Source organism: Hakea prostrata, chromosome 3 (assembly GCF_041222555.1).
Source record: "Hakea prostrata isolate BN-2017 chromosome 3, UWA_Hpros_2, whole genome shotgun sequence".
Taxonomy (NCBI): Eukaryota; Viridiplantae; Streptophyta; class Magnoliopsida; order Proteales; family Proteaceae; genus Hakea; species Hakea prostrata.
The window spans coordinates 4566724-4581606 of NC_142602.1; the positions used below are offsets into that span (position 1 = coordinate 4566724).

A 14883-nucleotide genomic window follows, 5' to 3' on the forward strand; every position below is an offset into this window, starting at 1 on the left:
ATTGTGAGTTGGGGGTTTGCACTTCTGGACCTTGGCACCGATTTTTCTCACCGATCCCTATCACCAGCTGGTGCACCACCCATACAACTGAAGCTGAAAGCAATCAGACAATAATAGTTATCACCAATAATCTTTGCAGGAACAATCACCTCCAACAAAATGGTGGAATCGTTTTCGATCTCTGACAATAATCTGCCTTCTATAGATCTCTGAAACACCCTTAAAAAAGTCATGGCAATCCTTGCAAATCCTCAGATTCTTCACTATCCTCAAAGTTGTATCCGGCGAAGTTCTAAGAAGCCCAAAAGCGAATGCAAGTTTCTCACTGTGATACATCAGAGAATGTTCCTTCTCTTCTTCCTCCACATCAAATGAAACCATGTTAGTGTCTGCAACATAGCCAGCCAGTTTCAAGTCTTCTTTTATAGCAGCTAACACGTAATAAACCTCCTGCAACTCAACCTCATTTTCTGGCAATACTACAAATTCATAAACCATATTGTCAACTTCAATCGAACTACAACCAGGGTTTTTCTTGATGCCCTTACTATTCATCAAGTGTCTTACTTCACCCATCTTGGTCCATCTTTGGTCTCGAGCATACAGGTTTGACAGCAACACATAGTTGTCCCCATTGTTGGGTTCTAATTCAAGAAGGTTGTGGATTGCAAGCTCACCAAACTGGATGTTTCCATGGATTCTACAAGCAACCAATAATGCCCTCCAAACAATTGGGTCTGGTTTCAATGGCATTGTTCGGATGAGCTCATGAGCTTCCTCCAAGAAACCAGCTCGACCAAGTAGATCAACCATGCAGCCATAATGCTCGATGCCCGGTTGCAACCCAAAGTTCTCCATGCAGGCGAAATATCTTCGGCCCTCATCAATAAGACCTTGGTGGCAACAAGCACATAAAACAGCTAAGAAAGTGACTCCATCTGGTTTAACATTCTCCATGAGCATTTTGGAGAGTGTCTGCAACGCAGCAATGCCATGGCCATTCATTGCATACCCCGATATCATTACATTCCAAGTGTAAGTATTCTTCACTCTCGTTGCCTCAAAAACCTTTTCAGCCTCGTGAATGACTCCACATTTCGCATACATGTCTATAAGAGCAGTACCTACGAATACATTTATTCTGAGTCTGTTCTGTTCTATATAATCATGAATCCACATTCCCTGGTTTAATGCTCCCAAATGAGCACAGGCTGAGAGCACCGCAACCATGGTGACCTCCCCTGGTTGGACATCGGACACCTGCATCTCTCGAAACACATCAATAGCTTTTCTAAACATTCTGTTGTGAATATACCCTGATATTAAAGCATTCCAAGAAACTGAATTTCTTTCGGGCATTTCATCAAACAACAGATGTGCCTCACTAACCGACAAGCAAGTTGCATACATGTGGACAAGAGCTGTGTTCACGTAGACATCTGAGTGAAAACCCATCCGAATTATGCAACCATGTATCGATTTTCCAAACCTTCGGCGACACAAATGGGCAACAGATTTTAGGGCAGCAGGAAACGTGGAGGAATCAGGAAGAAATCCATTCTTGTGCATCTGTGTGAGAACTAGAATTGACTGCAGATACTTGTTCGAGTGACTGTAAGATCTTACCATGAAGCTACAAAGATCGGAATTAAGGTATTCTCGGAACTGCTTGAAAAGAAGAGCAGCCGGGCCCAACACATTAGAAGAAGAAAAGAATATGTCAACGAGTCTCGTTAGTAACATTCCGTCGATTGGTAACTTGTTGATGATGAGATGACCAAGAAACTGTTTGACGTGGTTCCCATCTGCAAGAGATTTCAGCATTGTAAGGCGTTGCTCTGGAGCCATTTCATGTTGAACTGCCGCGGAAGTAGAGATTGGGAAGCGATGGAATTTACATTCGTGTCGAGAACTGACTTGAGATGTGCGAAGAAAAAATACGATCGGTTTCAATTGTCTTGCCATGATTCTCCATTACTAACCGTAATCTCTGCCCACTGTTTAAGAAGAATTCCTCTTAGTATTTCTCCATTACTAACCCTAATCCAGCGCTGAGTGACATGAGTAGCATCCACGAAGATCAAATTTGTCCCTTTCATAGGAGAAAAACGTTTGTTTCGCGCCTGTAGGAGAAACACGTTCGTTTCATGCTGCCTTTCGGAGTTAACTCGTAGAAATTGTGAAATTGTTTTTTAAAATTACGTGCAGCTTTACATCTAAGCTCTTCTATTATACTTGTGTTTCTTCATCACACAATAGATATGAAATTCATTTCTAAATTGATGATATGAAGAAAAAAATAAAACCTGCTCAATTGTGCCGTAAAATCTAAATTTGCTTAGAAATAGACTATCTATTTCTAATTAGTGATAGAGGTGTTTGTGAATTGAAATATGTATTTTTCTCACATGTCTCTGTCACAGAGTAAGAATGGAACTCACCTCTGATTTGATAAAATGAATAAAAAATAAAGCCCATTAAATTGTGCGGGGAAATCTGAATTTGCTTAGAGATAAACCATCTATCTCTCTAGTTAGTGATAGAGATATTTGTGAATTGAGATTTGTATTTTTCTCCCATGTCTCTATCATACGTTAAAAGAAAAGCCAAAGAGACCTAGTAGGGATTTCGTATCTGATTCATTTTGCGACTTAGAAGAAAACGTCTCATATAGAATAGAAAAATGGTAAATGGTAAAACCGTAGAAGGGTGTGAGAAGACCTTGACCTGTCATATTTCTCGTCTTTCATTAAAATATACCAATCATGCCTTCTTGATTAATGCCACGTGCCCATAGCCTTAACCGTCCACTCTAGATGACAACATTACTTTGCCCTCGGACTTCTGAGATGACAACATCTTAGTTTGCCGATGTCGACCGCCTAGTAATAGTGACGGCACGGTGTCCACATTTTTTTTTTGGAAAACAGCACGATGTCCACATTGTGACAACAAGAACGAGAGATTAGCATTATTTATAACGGCAGAGACACTCATACACAATAACATGAATGTCAAGTTTTCCATCACAATTAACAGAGTAAAGCCCCAGAGGAGTGCACCTGAGAACACAGGTGGTGGTGGTGTAAATCTTGTAGAATGCGTTGCTAGTTCTTACACCGCATCTGTGTTCTCAGGTCACCCCTTCGGGATACTTCTGCTACAAATCCACATTGAGCCGTGGCAACTGGCAACTGGCAACGCTCTCCAACTACTCCATTCCATTTCCTTGTAGCTTATGTTGATTAACCTTGGCATCTGCTTCTACTTGTGCAGGAAACGCAGTTTGTTGCATCGAGTCTCTTTGCTGGTCACTATGGTAGTTCATCCAAAGCCGCTATCAGTTATCAACGATCCTACCTTCTTGTTTCTGTGGTGTCTTCCAACATGGATATGGCAGAGTGCACAACAATCAATTTTAGCTCGAATGGTTTATAGGGGAACCTTACCTTCTCTGATCCATTCGAACAGGTGCAATTTCTTTTTCGTCCCATCGATACACCCTAACGGTAGTTGGAGTCCATCTGGGATCCCTGGGAAAAGGATCAATCTCACCCTTGTGAATAGCTTGATGCACAATCTCCCTTCAACCCGTTGAGTGAAATACGGCAGAACGAAGGCAAAACGAAGGAAAATTCATGGATCGACCCCATCGTCTCCGCCCCATAAGAACTACGAGATCACACCAAAACGCCTTCGGCATCCAGGGTCACGGACCCCAGAGAACCCTGATCAAGTTCTCTGCAGCTTCATCCTCAGGAAAACCAGAAAATTACTCGTATTGCTTCTTAGAAACAGATGTATCTCTTTTAACCATGTCAATTTCCTCAAGTTATTCAGATTTAGCGTATAATGCGCTTCTAATGGTTAAGTTCATACTTATTTTATGAAGCGACCGATGAGAATAACTGAACAAGTGAGCAACCCATTTTCCGAAATTTTTTATCATGCACAGGAAATAATTTGACTGATTCAGGGAGACACCTACTATTTCAGAATCCATGGTGGATCGGTGACATGCCAATTAAAACTGTCAAGGATTTCTAGGAAATGATCCAGTTGACTACATGCCCAAATTTCATATTTATCTCAATGTTTGTTTATCTATCTTCCCATGTCATTACAAAATTGCATCATCAAGGAGACAGTGGTAGTCCACATTCTTTTAATAGATTGAAGGTTGCAACCTATGGGAGCTGCAGAGAAGATCAGCCTGGTGACCGGAAAAAGATAAACTATGGATTGGCAAAGAAACTCATTTTCAACACTAGTAACAACAGGCATTACAAAGTATATTCCACAAAGGATTCTAAGTTAGATACTTGGTCCTCAGAGCTTAGGCATTGCCTTGACTGCCTTGCGCTTGGAATATTCATGTGCGATGCTAACGGAACTCTTACCGTGACGCAGCGAGAACTCTGCCTGAAGGATCTGGCTTTCTTCCAGTGTCAAGTCACCGTAACAGCCCTGTGATGTGAGTGTGATAGAACTATATGGTCAGCATTAAGACACTAGAAAGCAGGCCATGGCTATCAAAATAATAGAATAGCAAAGTAATTGCTGATTTACGGAAGAAAGCAGCTTGTTCAACAAAAACCAATAAAACAGAACTTCATTCCCTGGAGAGCCTGCGGTGACCATACAACATGAGATAGATAGGTTGAAGGTCCCAGTTATGTTTGTATTGCCACCAGGTCTCAGAAACAAATTCTGGACTCACCTTCATTTCATATTTATTTCCCAGCACCAGAAGATTAGGTTAATTTTAATGGACCACACCCTGCTTCTTCCCCCATCCCCCCCCCCCCCCTAAAACCCACCCAAAAAAAATCCCCAACGGGAGAATGTTTAATAGAAAAAATCAAGTCACTTTTTATGTCCAGGGATCTACAAGTTCAGCATTGGCATACAGCAAAGCTCATGTGCATAAACAGAGTCCCTAATGGAATTTCACAATTCTTAGAGTTTCTATGATTTTTTTCCTCCTTTTCTCCAAAGTCACATCTCTAAACTTCATCCAAACTCTGGTCCGTTCTGTATAACTTAAAAGTCAGTTAAACCTGACTCCTGCTCACTAACTGCACATGCTAATTTGAAGCTACTTTGTACATTTGCATCTATTTTGTGACCCTAAAACCTAATGGTGGATCTGACTATATAGAGGGCAATAATTACCAAGACTAAGCCATGGTGTGGGCCTTTGGTTGGTTAAAATCATGGTGGTTGATTTCATTGTCATTCCATCTAGCATAAAACATAGATATATGTTCTTTGGGTTGGGAAGATGAGACAATAAGAAGAGATTATATGACTGCAACGAAAGAGACAATAAAGGAGATTAAATGGCAGCAACTAAAAAATGTCCGAGGCACCAGCAAACCAGTAGTATTGTCATAAATCTCTTCCTGATGTACTGTTTAGTCACAGGTTTTACCAACCAAGATGACATGATTTGGTCAATTACCAGGCGGGCAGTTCTATCACAAACAGCATGATGCATGAGAATGCCTGCTGCAACTGAAACGTTAAAGGAGTCCACCATGCCTTTCATAGGAATATTACAGTGCAAATCAGACAACTCCTTTGCTTCATCACTTATGCCCCTGCAATCAGTCACCTGTCAACATAAGTTACACATACAAAGCTAAAAACAATACCTAAGTTATTAGTAGATACTCAGAAATAACCATAAGATGATAGATCATAGCTGCTCACTAAGATACAAACCAACAAATCAAGGGGCACACCTAGTACAACCTTATAAGAATTATTGAATTATTATGGGAAGGAAAAGAAAATCAAGATTTTGGAAATTATGATCAATGAGTTTCCAGATTGGTGAAGTCTGTGACATCTAATTTGATCAATGTGATTGCATTCTCGGTGAACAACATTCCATAGGACTCCTAGATTAGGATATATCACTAAAGAGGTTCTATCCAAAACAGGTAGGGAGAAAATTGATGGTTATCTAGACTTGACTATTCATTAAGATTTTTAAGGGTCAATACTTTGATCATGGTAAAAAGCCAGACCATAAGCAATAACCAAGAAGATGCAAGTTCAGTCTAAAAATTGGCAACTTTGTGCAAGAAATGCCAAAGATCATGTCTCTTCTCCACCCAACTCCTATGAGCCTGCAATAGTGGGACTTGCAGTAGCCATTAGGCATCCTTTTGATGGGTTGAAGTTCAGGTATTTAAGGATAATTGATTATTAAAAGATATTTTCTGAATTTGACATCGTACAGCTGGATCAGAGATCCTTTCTGAACATCAATCATTGGTTCTAGGGACCCCATGTGCCATTTCTGATGTTCTTCAGACCAGAAGTTATACTATTGTGAACATTAAATAGGGTTCAGTAACAGTCAGCAGTTATAAATTCCTTAAGTTTGTATTTCCAGATCTGTAGAGTTTCTGATTTCATCTATTGTTGCAGGATTTTGCGACTTCAGTTTCAAAATCTGATCACTGCTTGCTTCCAATTTTGGCTTAAGATACTAATTTGAATTCAGGACCTCCTATGAAGTCAGATTTCTACTCTGATTTTATGAACTTTAAAATTGGTATTTTTTATTTATTTTTCATTAAGTTACAATTTCAGGTTCCAGTGTCTTTTTTGGGCAGTTGATGCACAAATCCAGATTCTAATTTCACCAACTGCAAAATATGAATTACTATTTAGGGAGTTACTATTCCAGGTTGTTTCTAAATTCTGGTTTCAGTTTTGGGTGCCTAATCTCTTGGATCCTGGATTTAGACAAGGTTTTCTAATCCCTTAGCTGAGATAAGCATGCCACATTACACATAAGCAGGTTGCTTTGGAGGAGTCTCAATTGACTCAGAAACAAACTTTATCTCAACCATACACCCCCACTTCCCATGGTGAATCATTACTTGACAAAAACAAACTACCTAAATAAAGAAAGCAAACCAATTTAAACTGAAATTATCTAATCCCTGTAGTCCAAACAGCTGAAAACTGGTCCAGGTATGGACCAAACCACTCAACTTCTGCATTACTCTCACTAACTTAAACCACATCCTTTCTAAATGCCAGTCCTTGTTGCAGATCTTTGGTGCAAGTGACCACCCATATGTGAACTTCCACTCATTTTTTAACCTATTGTCAAAAAATCTAGTTCTGTTCTTCTAGTCTCACTCATCCATGTCAATATATCATATCCTCGTCTCATTGATGTGCATTACATGGATGAATGAAATGCATTGTTTTTGCATAGTGCTCCACTCCAATAAATAAATAAATAAAAACTCCACAGAGTTGCCTTCTCAAATCACTTTTACAGGAATAATAAATGAAGAAATATTTCTATCCAAGGAACATGATTGAAACTGAGTTTGTGGACAAGTGGGTACATATGCATGCATGAGAATGCTCACCTACTTTCATTTCCAACAACTATTGCAGTTGGGCATGACCAATCCATTTTGTGTATAGAAACCTAAAAATTTAAGAAAGAAGACTCAGTTATCAATCATCACAATTAAAGAACCAACAAGTCATTTAAGAGTCAACGCAAAAAAACAAAATTAAAAAAAAAATTGTAGTATAGCTACTATAAAAACATAGTTCTAAAAGATAAAAGCAAAATGCACCTAAGTAATACCACATCTACCAAAAGTAACCAGGTTTAGAAAATAGATGCAAAGAAAAAGGAGTGAGTTCAAAAGATAATAAGAGCAAACCGATATAGAGGCAGCAATAGTATGTGTCATACAAATAGCCGGTGGTAACAACTTTGTATAGGGCCAACAAGTACTGTAAACACTTGACAGCATTCTAACTATAGGTACTGCACAGTTTCCAGTTCCATCTTCCATGGTGATTCCAGTGGTTAATGTTTCTCACACCATTTTTAAAATACAGAACAAAGTGGTTGATGATTTGGCCAAGGAAAACCTCCATTTGCTGGCTTTGATGGAAGCACATGTACCTATTTGTTTTATATTTGCATATCTATCTATTGATTGCATGTATACAATCCACTTCTCGTGAAATCAGACATTTACATACACTCAGGTTCTTTTTTTCCCCCTCCTTTTGGGGTTTTTGGGTTGGCGAGGGGGGGGAATAAAATCAAAAGGTGACCAGGGATAGAGTTGATCAATTACTGCATTAGTTCCCATATGTGTTGTGGCAATTCGATAACCCCGTGACTTTAAAACCTCAAAGCATTCTTGGGTGGAGTCCCAGAGTTCAATGTCCAGCCACTTCTCAGCACCCATACTAACATGGCGATTATCCCTGTACCTGAAACAAGGATGGAAGGATTTAGAACCTAGAATGAAACTAAAGAAAAACAAAATCACGAAAGAAAAAAAAGTGGATATCTCAGCATCTCCTTAAACAGGATGTACTAAAATTCAAGAAATTAACTCTCTATAGATAGAGTCAGAAGTTTTATTCATCAGAATAATGGATCCAGGGAATCAGGATTCCTACACAACAAACAAGTACACTCCTTGCAGGACAAAAAAAAGTGCAACAACACATAATAGGGACACCTCTACAGACAAGATTTTGGAAATTTGATAGACTATCTGCCACTACAAAATCTGATTATTGTGGGCCAGAGGTAAGCAATTATTTGTCTATGAAAGTTCTGAGATTCTTTTTCATCATCTACATGGTCCAATAGAAAGAAAGAAGAAGAAAAAACAAAAACAAAAAAGGCATCAGCCACCACAAAATACAGGCCCCTTCAGCCTAAGAGCATGGATTTGGGAAGAAGGCCTTATAGTTGCTAGGTGTTCCCATGGGACACCAACATGCCTCAACATCAGTAACAAGAAACCAACTTCAAGTTCTGCTCTCGAATGAAATAGTGAGATTAACCAATGTCAAAATCTTATCGTCATGTGCTGTCTAAAGCATGAATGAGACCATAGAAGGCACTCCTGTTTCCATATAATGCTAGAGGGCAAGAGATATGCCTCCAATTATCCTACCAAAAAATATGAATAGTCTTAAATGTTAATACTAGATGTTGAATACCTTCTTTAACTGGCCAACTGAACCATGCATGGCCTAAATCAGTAATGCCTTCACCAAACACTCAAACAAGAGAGAATCTGGGAATTGTATATACTTGTCTCTTAAAATCTAAGCAGTGTCCTTGACTACTTCTCCTTGTCAAAAAAACCACCTACATCACAACAAGGACTGTCAAGCAGGGCTTCTTCAATCCACACATCCATCCAACATCCAACCTAATCTACTCTGCCTGCTAAACTGAACTCTTTCCATAAAACCTTTGGAAGAACCTGTTGAGGATTTACTCAAATTGATTTGTTTTTACAAGTTGACCATCAATTAGCTTGGGAAATGCTGATGGAGAAAGCAGTGAGTTTCTGTCTCCTGGAGCAAGTGGACACAGATTTATGTTGCCATGAACTTGCTCCCCTCACCTTGTGGCTCTTGCTTCTCATCAATGGACAGTGAAGAACAAGTATTTGGGTGGGCAAAACAACCTTTAGGACAAGGATAATAGCAAGACCCTTTCAACTCCACAAAAAAATTTCCCACCAAGACAGACTCTTTAGAATAGTCTATGAATCCATCAGCAGGCTCAATCCAGGATCTACTCAATAATTGATTCAGGTTAACCTTTCATCATGAAAAGGGAAGTCCATAAGTACATTTCTACTCATGAAGTTCTTGAAATCATCCATCCGTTATTTAACTCTTGGTTGCTTCATCCAGCTACTATAAAGAGGTAAATTATTGTCAACAGGACCATGAACCCCTGACAAAGCAAACAAGAATTGATACTCAACACTACTCAAAATTTAATGCAGGCAATACCTCTTTCAATTTGGGCAAATGATTGGAACGCACTGAAATCAGTACACCGTAAAATCTATGCCATGCTGAACAGCTCAAGATTTGGAACTTACGAATTATGGTCTTGTACTTGTGTGAAAAGTTAAACTAGGAACAGTTTGCAAAGTTAATTTCAAAAAATGGAGGAAACATGAATTTAATATGATAAAAAAAATCAACAATAAATAACAAAGGTTTTCACCTCACAAGTCACAACTCGATGCACCTTTTTGAGCTGTCACAGGAGACCACATGAACTGACTGAACACCAAGCGCATCAGCCGAGCGAAATGCAGCTGATACATTCCCAAAATCAGCCAAACCTTCAACAACCAAACAAACGGAGTAGCTTCTGTTCTTCACAACGTTCCAAATCCTCTCCTTTCGCACATCCAGTATATACGAATCAAGTGCTTCCAGAACCTCACGACTGGTCAGAAATGTATCCCCTGATTTGAAGATATCCAGATACGGAAACCACCGGCGCTTGCGAGTGGAATCCTCTCCGACGTCGAATCCAGACCTTCGTTCCATCTTCATTAAGCTCAAAACATCTTCCCTGTTTGCAAGCAACTCCTCGACATTGTCTTTCGTCCAGTCTTCCGAAGGTTCCTGAGTTGAACTGCTTGCAGCGGTTTCATGCAATCCATCACCAGTTTCTCGCAAAACTGCAGTTTGAACGCCACCGTAAGATCTCGATGAAGTTCTGTTCAGTTCGTGCCCCAATCCTGCATGCATCGAAAGGGAAAATCTGAGTGAAAACGTAACCGACTAAGAAGAGGACCAGATATGTTCGAACTTACCTCGATTCCGATAGATTTGAGTTGCCAACGACAAACCAGAAGGATTATTACTAGCGGAGAACGAACGGAAACACCGAATAGTAACCAAAGAGAACTTTTGCAGGTTACTTCGCATTCGAAGATCTGGAGATGAAAAAGATACACGGAGGAGATATTTGCAGGCGCTCATTGTAGAGAGAAACTCTCAGAACGCGCCTAAACGAGTGAAGATCGATTGATTTGGTGTAGTTTTGGATAGCGTTTAATTTTTCTAGTCGGGAAGAGCGGCAAGGAAATTTTGCTTACGTCATCGATCGATAAGTCGACGGTGATCGTATGGAGTTTGGTAAAGACCTATTCGTCAACAGAGATTTCAGGACTGATCTGTGCCGTCCAATTTGAGGACTCGCGAGGCTCAGAGGGTACAGAAAACAAACACGAAGCGTTGCGGTTGGGCCGGTGTTAGCCCTCTAATAGCCTAAACCCTAAACCGGATTATAAAACATTGGGTTGGCCGTTGGCGCCTGTTTCGCGTCCGAATCCTCTATCCGTCGGTCAAGTTGTATTCCTGGAGCACACTGGTAGATATGTCTTCAAGAGGTTGACTTTCTCCGATCTACAAGAGGTTGTCTTTCTCTGTAGCCATCACAATTCACAAGTAATAGTTGGTGGAAAGGCTTCAGATCTGCCGGCGATGGCAAGCGGTGGTGGCATGGAGAACAGCCCACACATGGCTCTCCTTCCAAGCGCTGGCATGGGTCATCTCACTCCATTCCTTCGCTTAGCTGCAACACTTGCTGCTCATGGATGTACAGTGACGCTCATCACTCCTCGTCCAACCATCTCTCTTTCTGAATCCCAGCACATCACCCACTTCCTCTCCATTCACCCTCATGTTAACTCCGTTGAGTTCAATATCTTATCTTCTGATCAAACTGCAGCCACTGTCAATTCCACTGCTACCGACCCTTTCTTCCTCCAATTTGAAGCCATTCAAAGCTCAGCCCATCTCCTTCCCCCTCTCCTCTCTTCACTATCTCCTCCTCTTTCTTCCCTTGTCACCGACACCATGTTAGCCTCCACCATTGTTCCGGTTGCCAATCAACTCTGCCTCCCTAACTACATTCTCTTCACCTCCTCTGCTAAAATGCTTGCACTCTTCGCCCACTTCCCTACTGTTGCCAACACATGGGTTTCTGATGATCTTGATCCCGATTTCAATATCCCTGGTTTGGCCACCTTGCCAAAATCGTGGCTTCCTCCGCCTCTCTTTGACTTGACACATATTTTCAGAAGACTCTTGGTTTCAAATGGTAGAGGGCTCATCGAGTCCAAAGGCATTTTGACTAATACCTTTACAGCGTTGGAGCCAGAGACCCTCATGGCACTCAACACTGGAAGTGTCTCAAGTGGACTTCCACCCGTTCTTGCCATCGGTCCGTTGGAAACATACGAGCACGGGCGAGGACCTTGGCTTTCGTGGCTGGACGGTCAACCTTCTGGGTCGGTGGTGTATGTAAGCTTTGGAAGCAGAACAGCTTTACCAAAGGATCAAATTAGGGAGTTGGGTGATGGGTTGGAGAAGAGTGGGCACAGGTTCTTGTGGGTATTGAAGGGGAAGAAAGTGGATCAGGAGGATATCGTGGAGATTGAAGACTTGGTGGACTATGATTTTCTGAAGAGAGTTGAGAACAGAGGGCTGGTCGTGAAGGATTGGGTAGATCAGTGGGTAATTCTTGAGCATGAAGCCATTGGTGGATTTGTCAGTCACTGTGGATGGAACTCAGTCACCGAAGCGGCATGGCATGGAGTGCCGGTCTTAGCCTGGCCACAGCATGGTGACCAAAAGCTTAATGCTGCTGTAGTGGAGAGCAGCGGATTAGGATGTTGGGAAGAGAATTGGGGATGGGGTGGTGAGGAGTTGAAGGGGGAAGAGATTGGGAAGCGAATCAGGGAGCTCATGGAGAATGAGGATTTAAAGAATACAGCTGCTCTTGTGAGAGAAGAGGCTAGAAAAGCTGCTGGGAAGGGTGGAAGCTCCGAAAAGGCATTAATGGAAGTGATGCATACTGGCAGGAAAATGAAAAGCCACTTTTGAAACTTTCTTTAATTCTCATTTTGTTTTTCCCCTGCTAGCTTGATATTCCGAGGTAGGGCTATTATCTGTACTGCATGAACTGTAACCTCTTTCACAAAGAGTTGCTCATCGTTACAAATTGAGAAACCTTTGATGGTTGGTTTGTTAATTTTGATGAGCTTGCATGCAAATGGTTCTCTTCTCCTCTTCTTCTTCTTCTTCATTTTTGTGTCTTCTCTTCATACATTAACCATGTAATTAGTAATAAATTCATATTTTGTAGGGCAAGGCTCTGGCACTAAGGAGATTTGAACTGTTAGATTCTTATTTTCAGGGGGTGGTCTTTCCCAACTAAACTCATCCCATGAATTATGTGGACTTCATCATTATTCTTCCCGTATTTATTAGTTAATTCCAAATCTAAACATGATATCCATCCATAGGACAGAGGTACCCCAATGCTAAGAGGCTAATAATCCCACATTTTATGGGGAGGCTTTGGCCCCAAGGAGAGTAATTTTTGAGGCAGTGGTCTTTTTCTTATTCCTTTTTCTATTTTTATTTTTATTTTATTTTTCCTATAATCCTCATCTACCTGTGGAATATCAGTACTTAACTCTGATTAAAATAAATCTGTAAAAGTAAAGATAATGGATAAAAAATTCAGTGCATTCTATGTGAAGCCTGGCCCGTTCTGAACCTGGCAACTGAAAATCACCCAACCGCGCAGGGTTATCTTTATTCTCAACCGCAAGCTCCTCTTCACAGTCCTCCGCTCCCTAAATCTTCTATCTATCTCTAAGTGCTAAGAGGAAAAACAGAGAGAGAGAGAAGCCACCCATGGCTTCCTCTTCAATTTTGTCTTTCTCCAACTCTAAACTCCTCATTTCCCCCACTGTTTCAGCCCCTGAAAATATAAAAAACCCTCAAAAGAAGCTTGGATTTGTACCTGGTGCAAGACTCTCTTGGAATTTTACCTTTAATCGCTCTCTCTCTTCTTATTCTCTTTTATCTTCCTCACCATATCGAGTTCTTCAGAAATCTATCCCGCTGGCTGCTTCAGTTGCGATTCTTCTTTGGTCAAATCCAGGTAAACCCCGTTTCCTAATTTGTTCCTTTGATCTGTGAGTTCTGTTTTACCGAATAGGGTTATTGTTTTTGCAGCAAATGCCGGCTTCTTATCTGGGTCATCTGGGATAGAATCGATCCCTGGTCCGGAACTACCTCAGATTGATTTCCTCAATCGATTCAATGGTTTGTTCTCATCCCTTATCTTCCTTCTATGTTGTATGAAGATCAAGTTTACAGAAACATACCTTCCTTCCTGCAGAAGAAAATCAGAAAAAATATGCAGAATTTGATGCAAGATTCAAGTCGTCTCCACTCCTTGAGAAGCTATTGGAGCGATCCAAGTTGAATAAAGAAAAGTAATTTTTTATTTATGATGCTTTAACTGCTCATAGTTGAATTCATGTCAGTTGATTTTAAGATTTTTGTCTTTTAAATGTTTCAGGAATAAGCAAGAGATCTTAGACAAGTATTGCTTGAGAGGTGCTGAGTGGGGAGTGGGAGATTGCTCCACAGAAGGAATGACGGCAGTGGAGAAAGACAACTTCATTTCTATGTTGAAGGAGAAAACTGGAGCAAAATGATTCAAATAAACTGATCAAATGCAGAAGCGTTTGCCTTCGTTAGGGATCAAACACAGAAGACAGTCCTGATGATTCTGAAGTTATATTTATTCATAGTAGGTCTTGTTAGTTATGAAATTGATCACAAGCAACAAATAGGATATTCAGTTTGCAGATTAAATGAGTCTGAGTTGCAGTTATAGCTTATTGCACCAAATCCATAATTAGTCACTGTTGCATACTTGCATTAGAGGAAACAACAAAAGAAGACTTTGGAATTGCTGTAGAAAGGAGGTGAATTCCACTGATTTCTACTATTTATTGATTGAAAGGAAGGAAAATTCTATCAAAAATAAAAATCAATGGTCATTAAATAATCATGACAACTTCAGAATAGGTTGCAGTAATCAAGAAAAACAGGAATTTGAAACCATGCATGATTAAAGCCTTTAGACTGACGAAACTATTGACTAGAGAAAAGATTCTTATTAATGGTATTTTTTTAGGTAAAGAAAAAAAAGGAAAAAGGAACCCCTCCTTAAGGAAA

At 40.4% G+C, this 14883-nt stretch overlaps 2 protein-coding genes and 2 pseudogenes across 2 annotated transcripts; 2 read left to right on the forward strand and 2 right to left on the reverse strand.

Annotated features, from left to right (window-relative positions):
* Positions 1 to 120: 120 nt before the first annotated feature.
* Positions 121 to 1848, reverse strand: LOC149020186 (pentatricopeptide repeat-containing protein At2g02980, chloroplastic pseudogene; annotated as a pseudogene).
* Positions 1849 to 2894: 1046 nt separating this feature from the next.
* LOC149020187 (tRNA/rRNA methyltransferase (SpoU) family protein) lies at positions 2895 to 10952 on the reverse strand. The gene is made up of 6 exons (XM_089148290.1): positions 10650 to 10952; positions 10073 to 10574; positions 8136 to 8274; positions 7404 to 7465; positions 5465 to 5603; positions 2895 to 4467 (listed from the first exon to the last, which is right to left on the reverse strand). Exons 1-6 carry the CDS (start codon positions 10816 to 10818, stop codon positions 4330 to 4332), a joined length of 1149 nt encoding a protein of 382 aa, XP_089004416.1. The 5' UTR covers positions 10819 to 10952; the 3' UTR covers positions 2895 to 4329.
* Positions 10953 to 11175: 223 nt separating this feature from the next.
* LOC149020188 (UDP-glycosyltransferase 708G1 pseudogene) lies at positions 11176 to 13186 on the forward strand (annotated as a pseudogene).
* Positions 13187 to 13403: 217 nt separating this feature from the next.
* Positions 13404 to 14543, forward strand: LOC149020189 (uncharacterized). Its single transcript, XM_089148291.1, has 4 exons — positions 13404 to 13795; positions 13870 to 13959; positions 14036 to 14132; positions 14219 to 14543. The coding sequence occupies exons 1-4, from the start codon at positions 13546 to 13548 to the stop codon at positions 14355 to 14357; spliced, it is 576 nt and encodes a 191-aa protein (XP_089004417.1). The 5' UTR covers positions 13404 to 13545; the 3' UTR covers positions 14358 to 14543.
* The last annotated feature ends 340 nt before the right edge of the window (positions 14544 to 14883 follow it).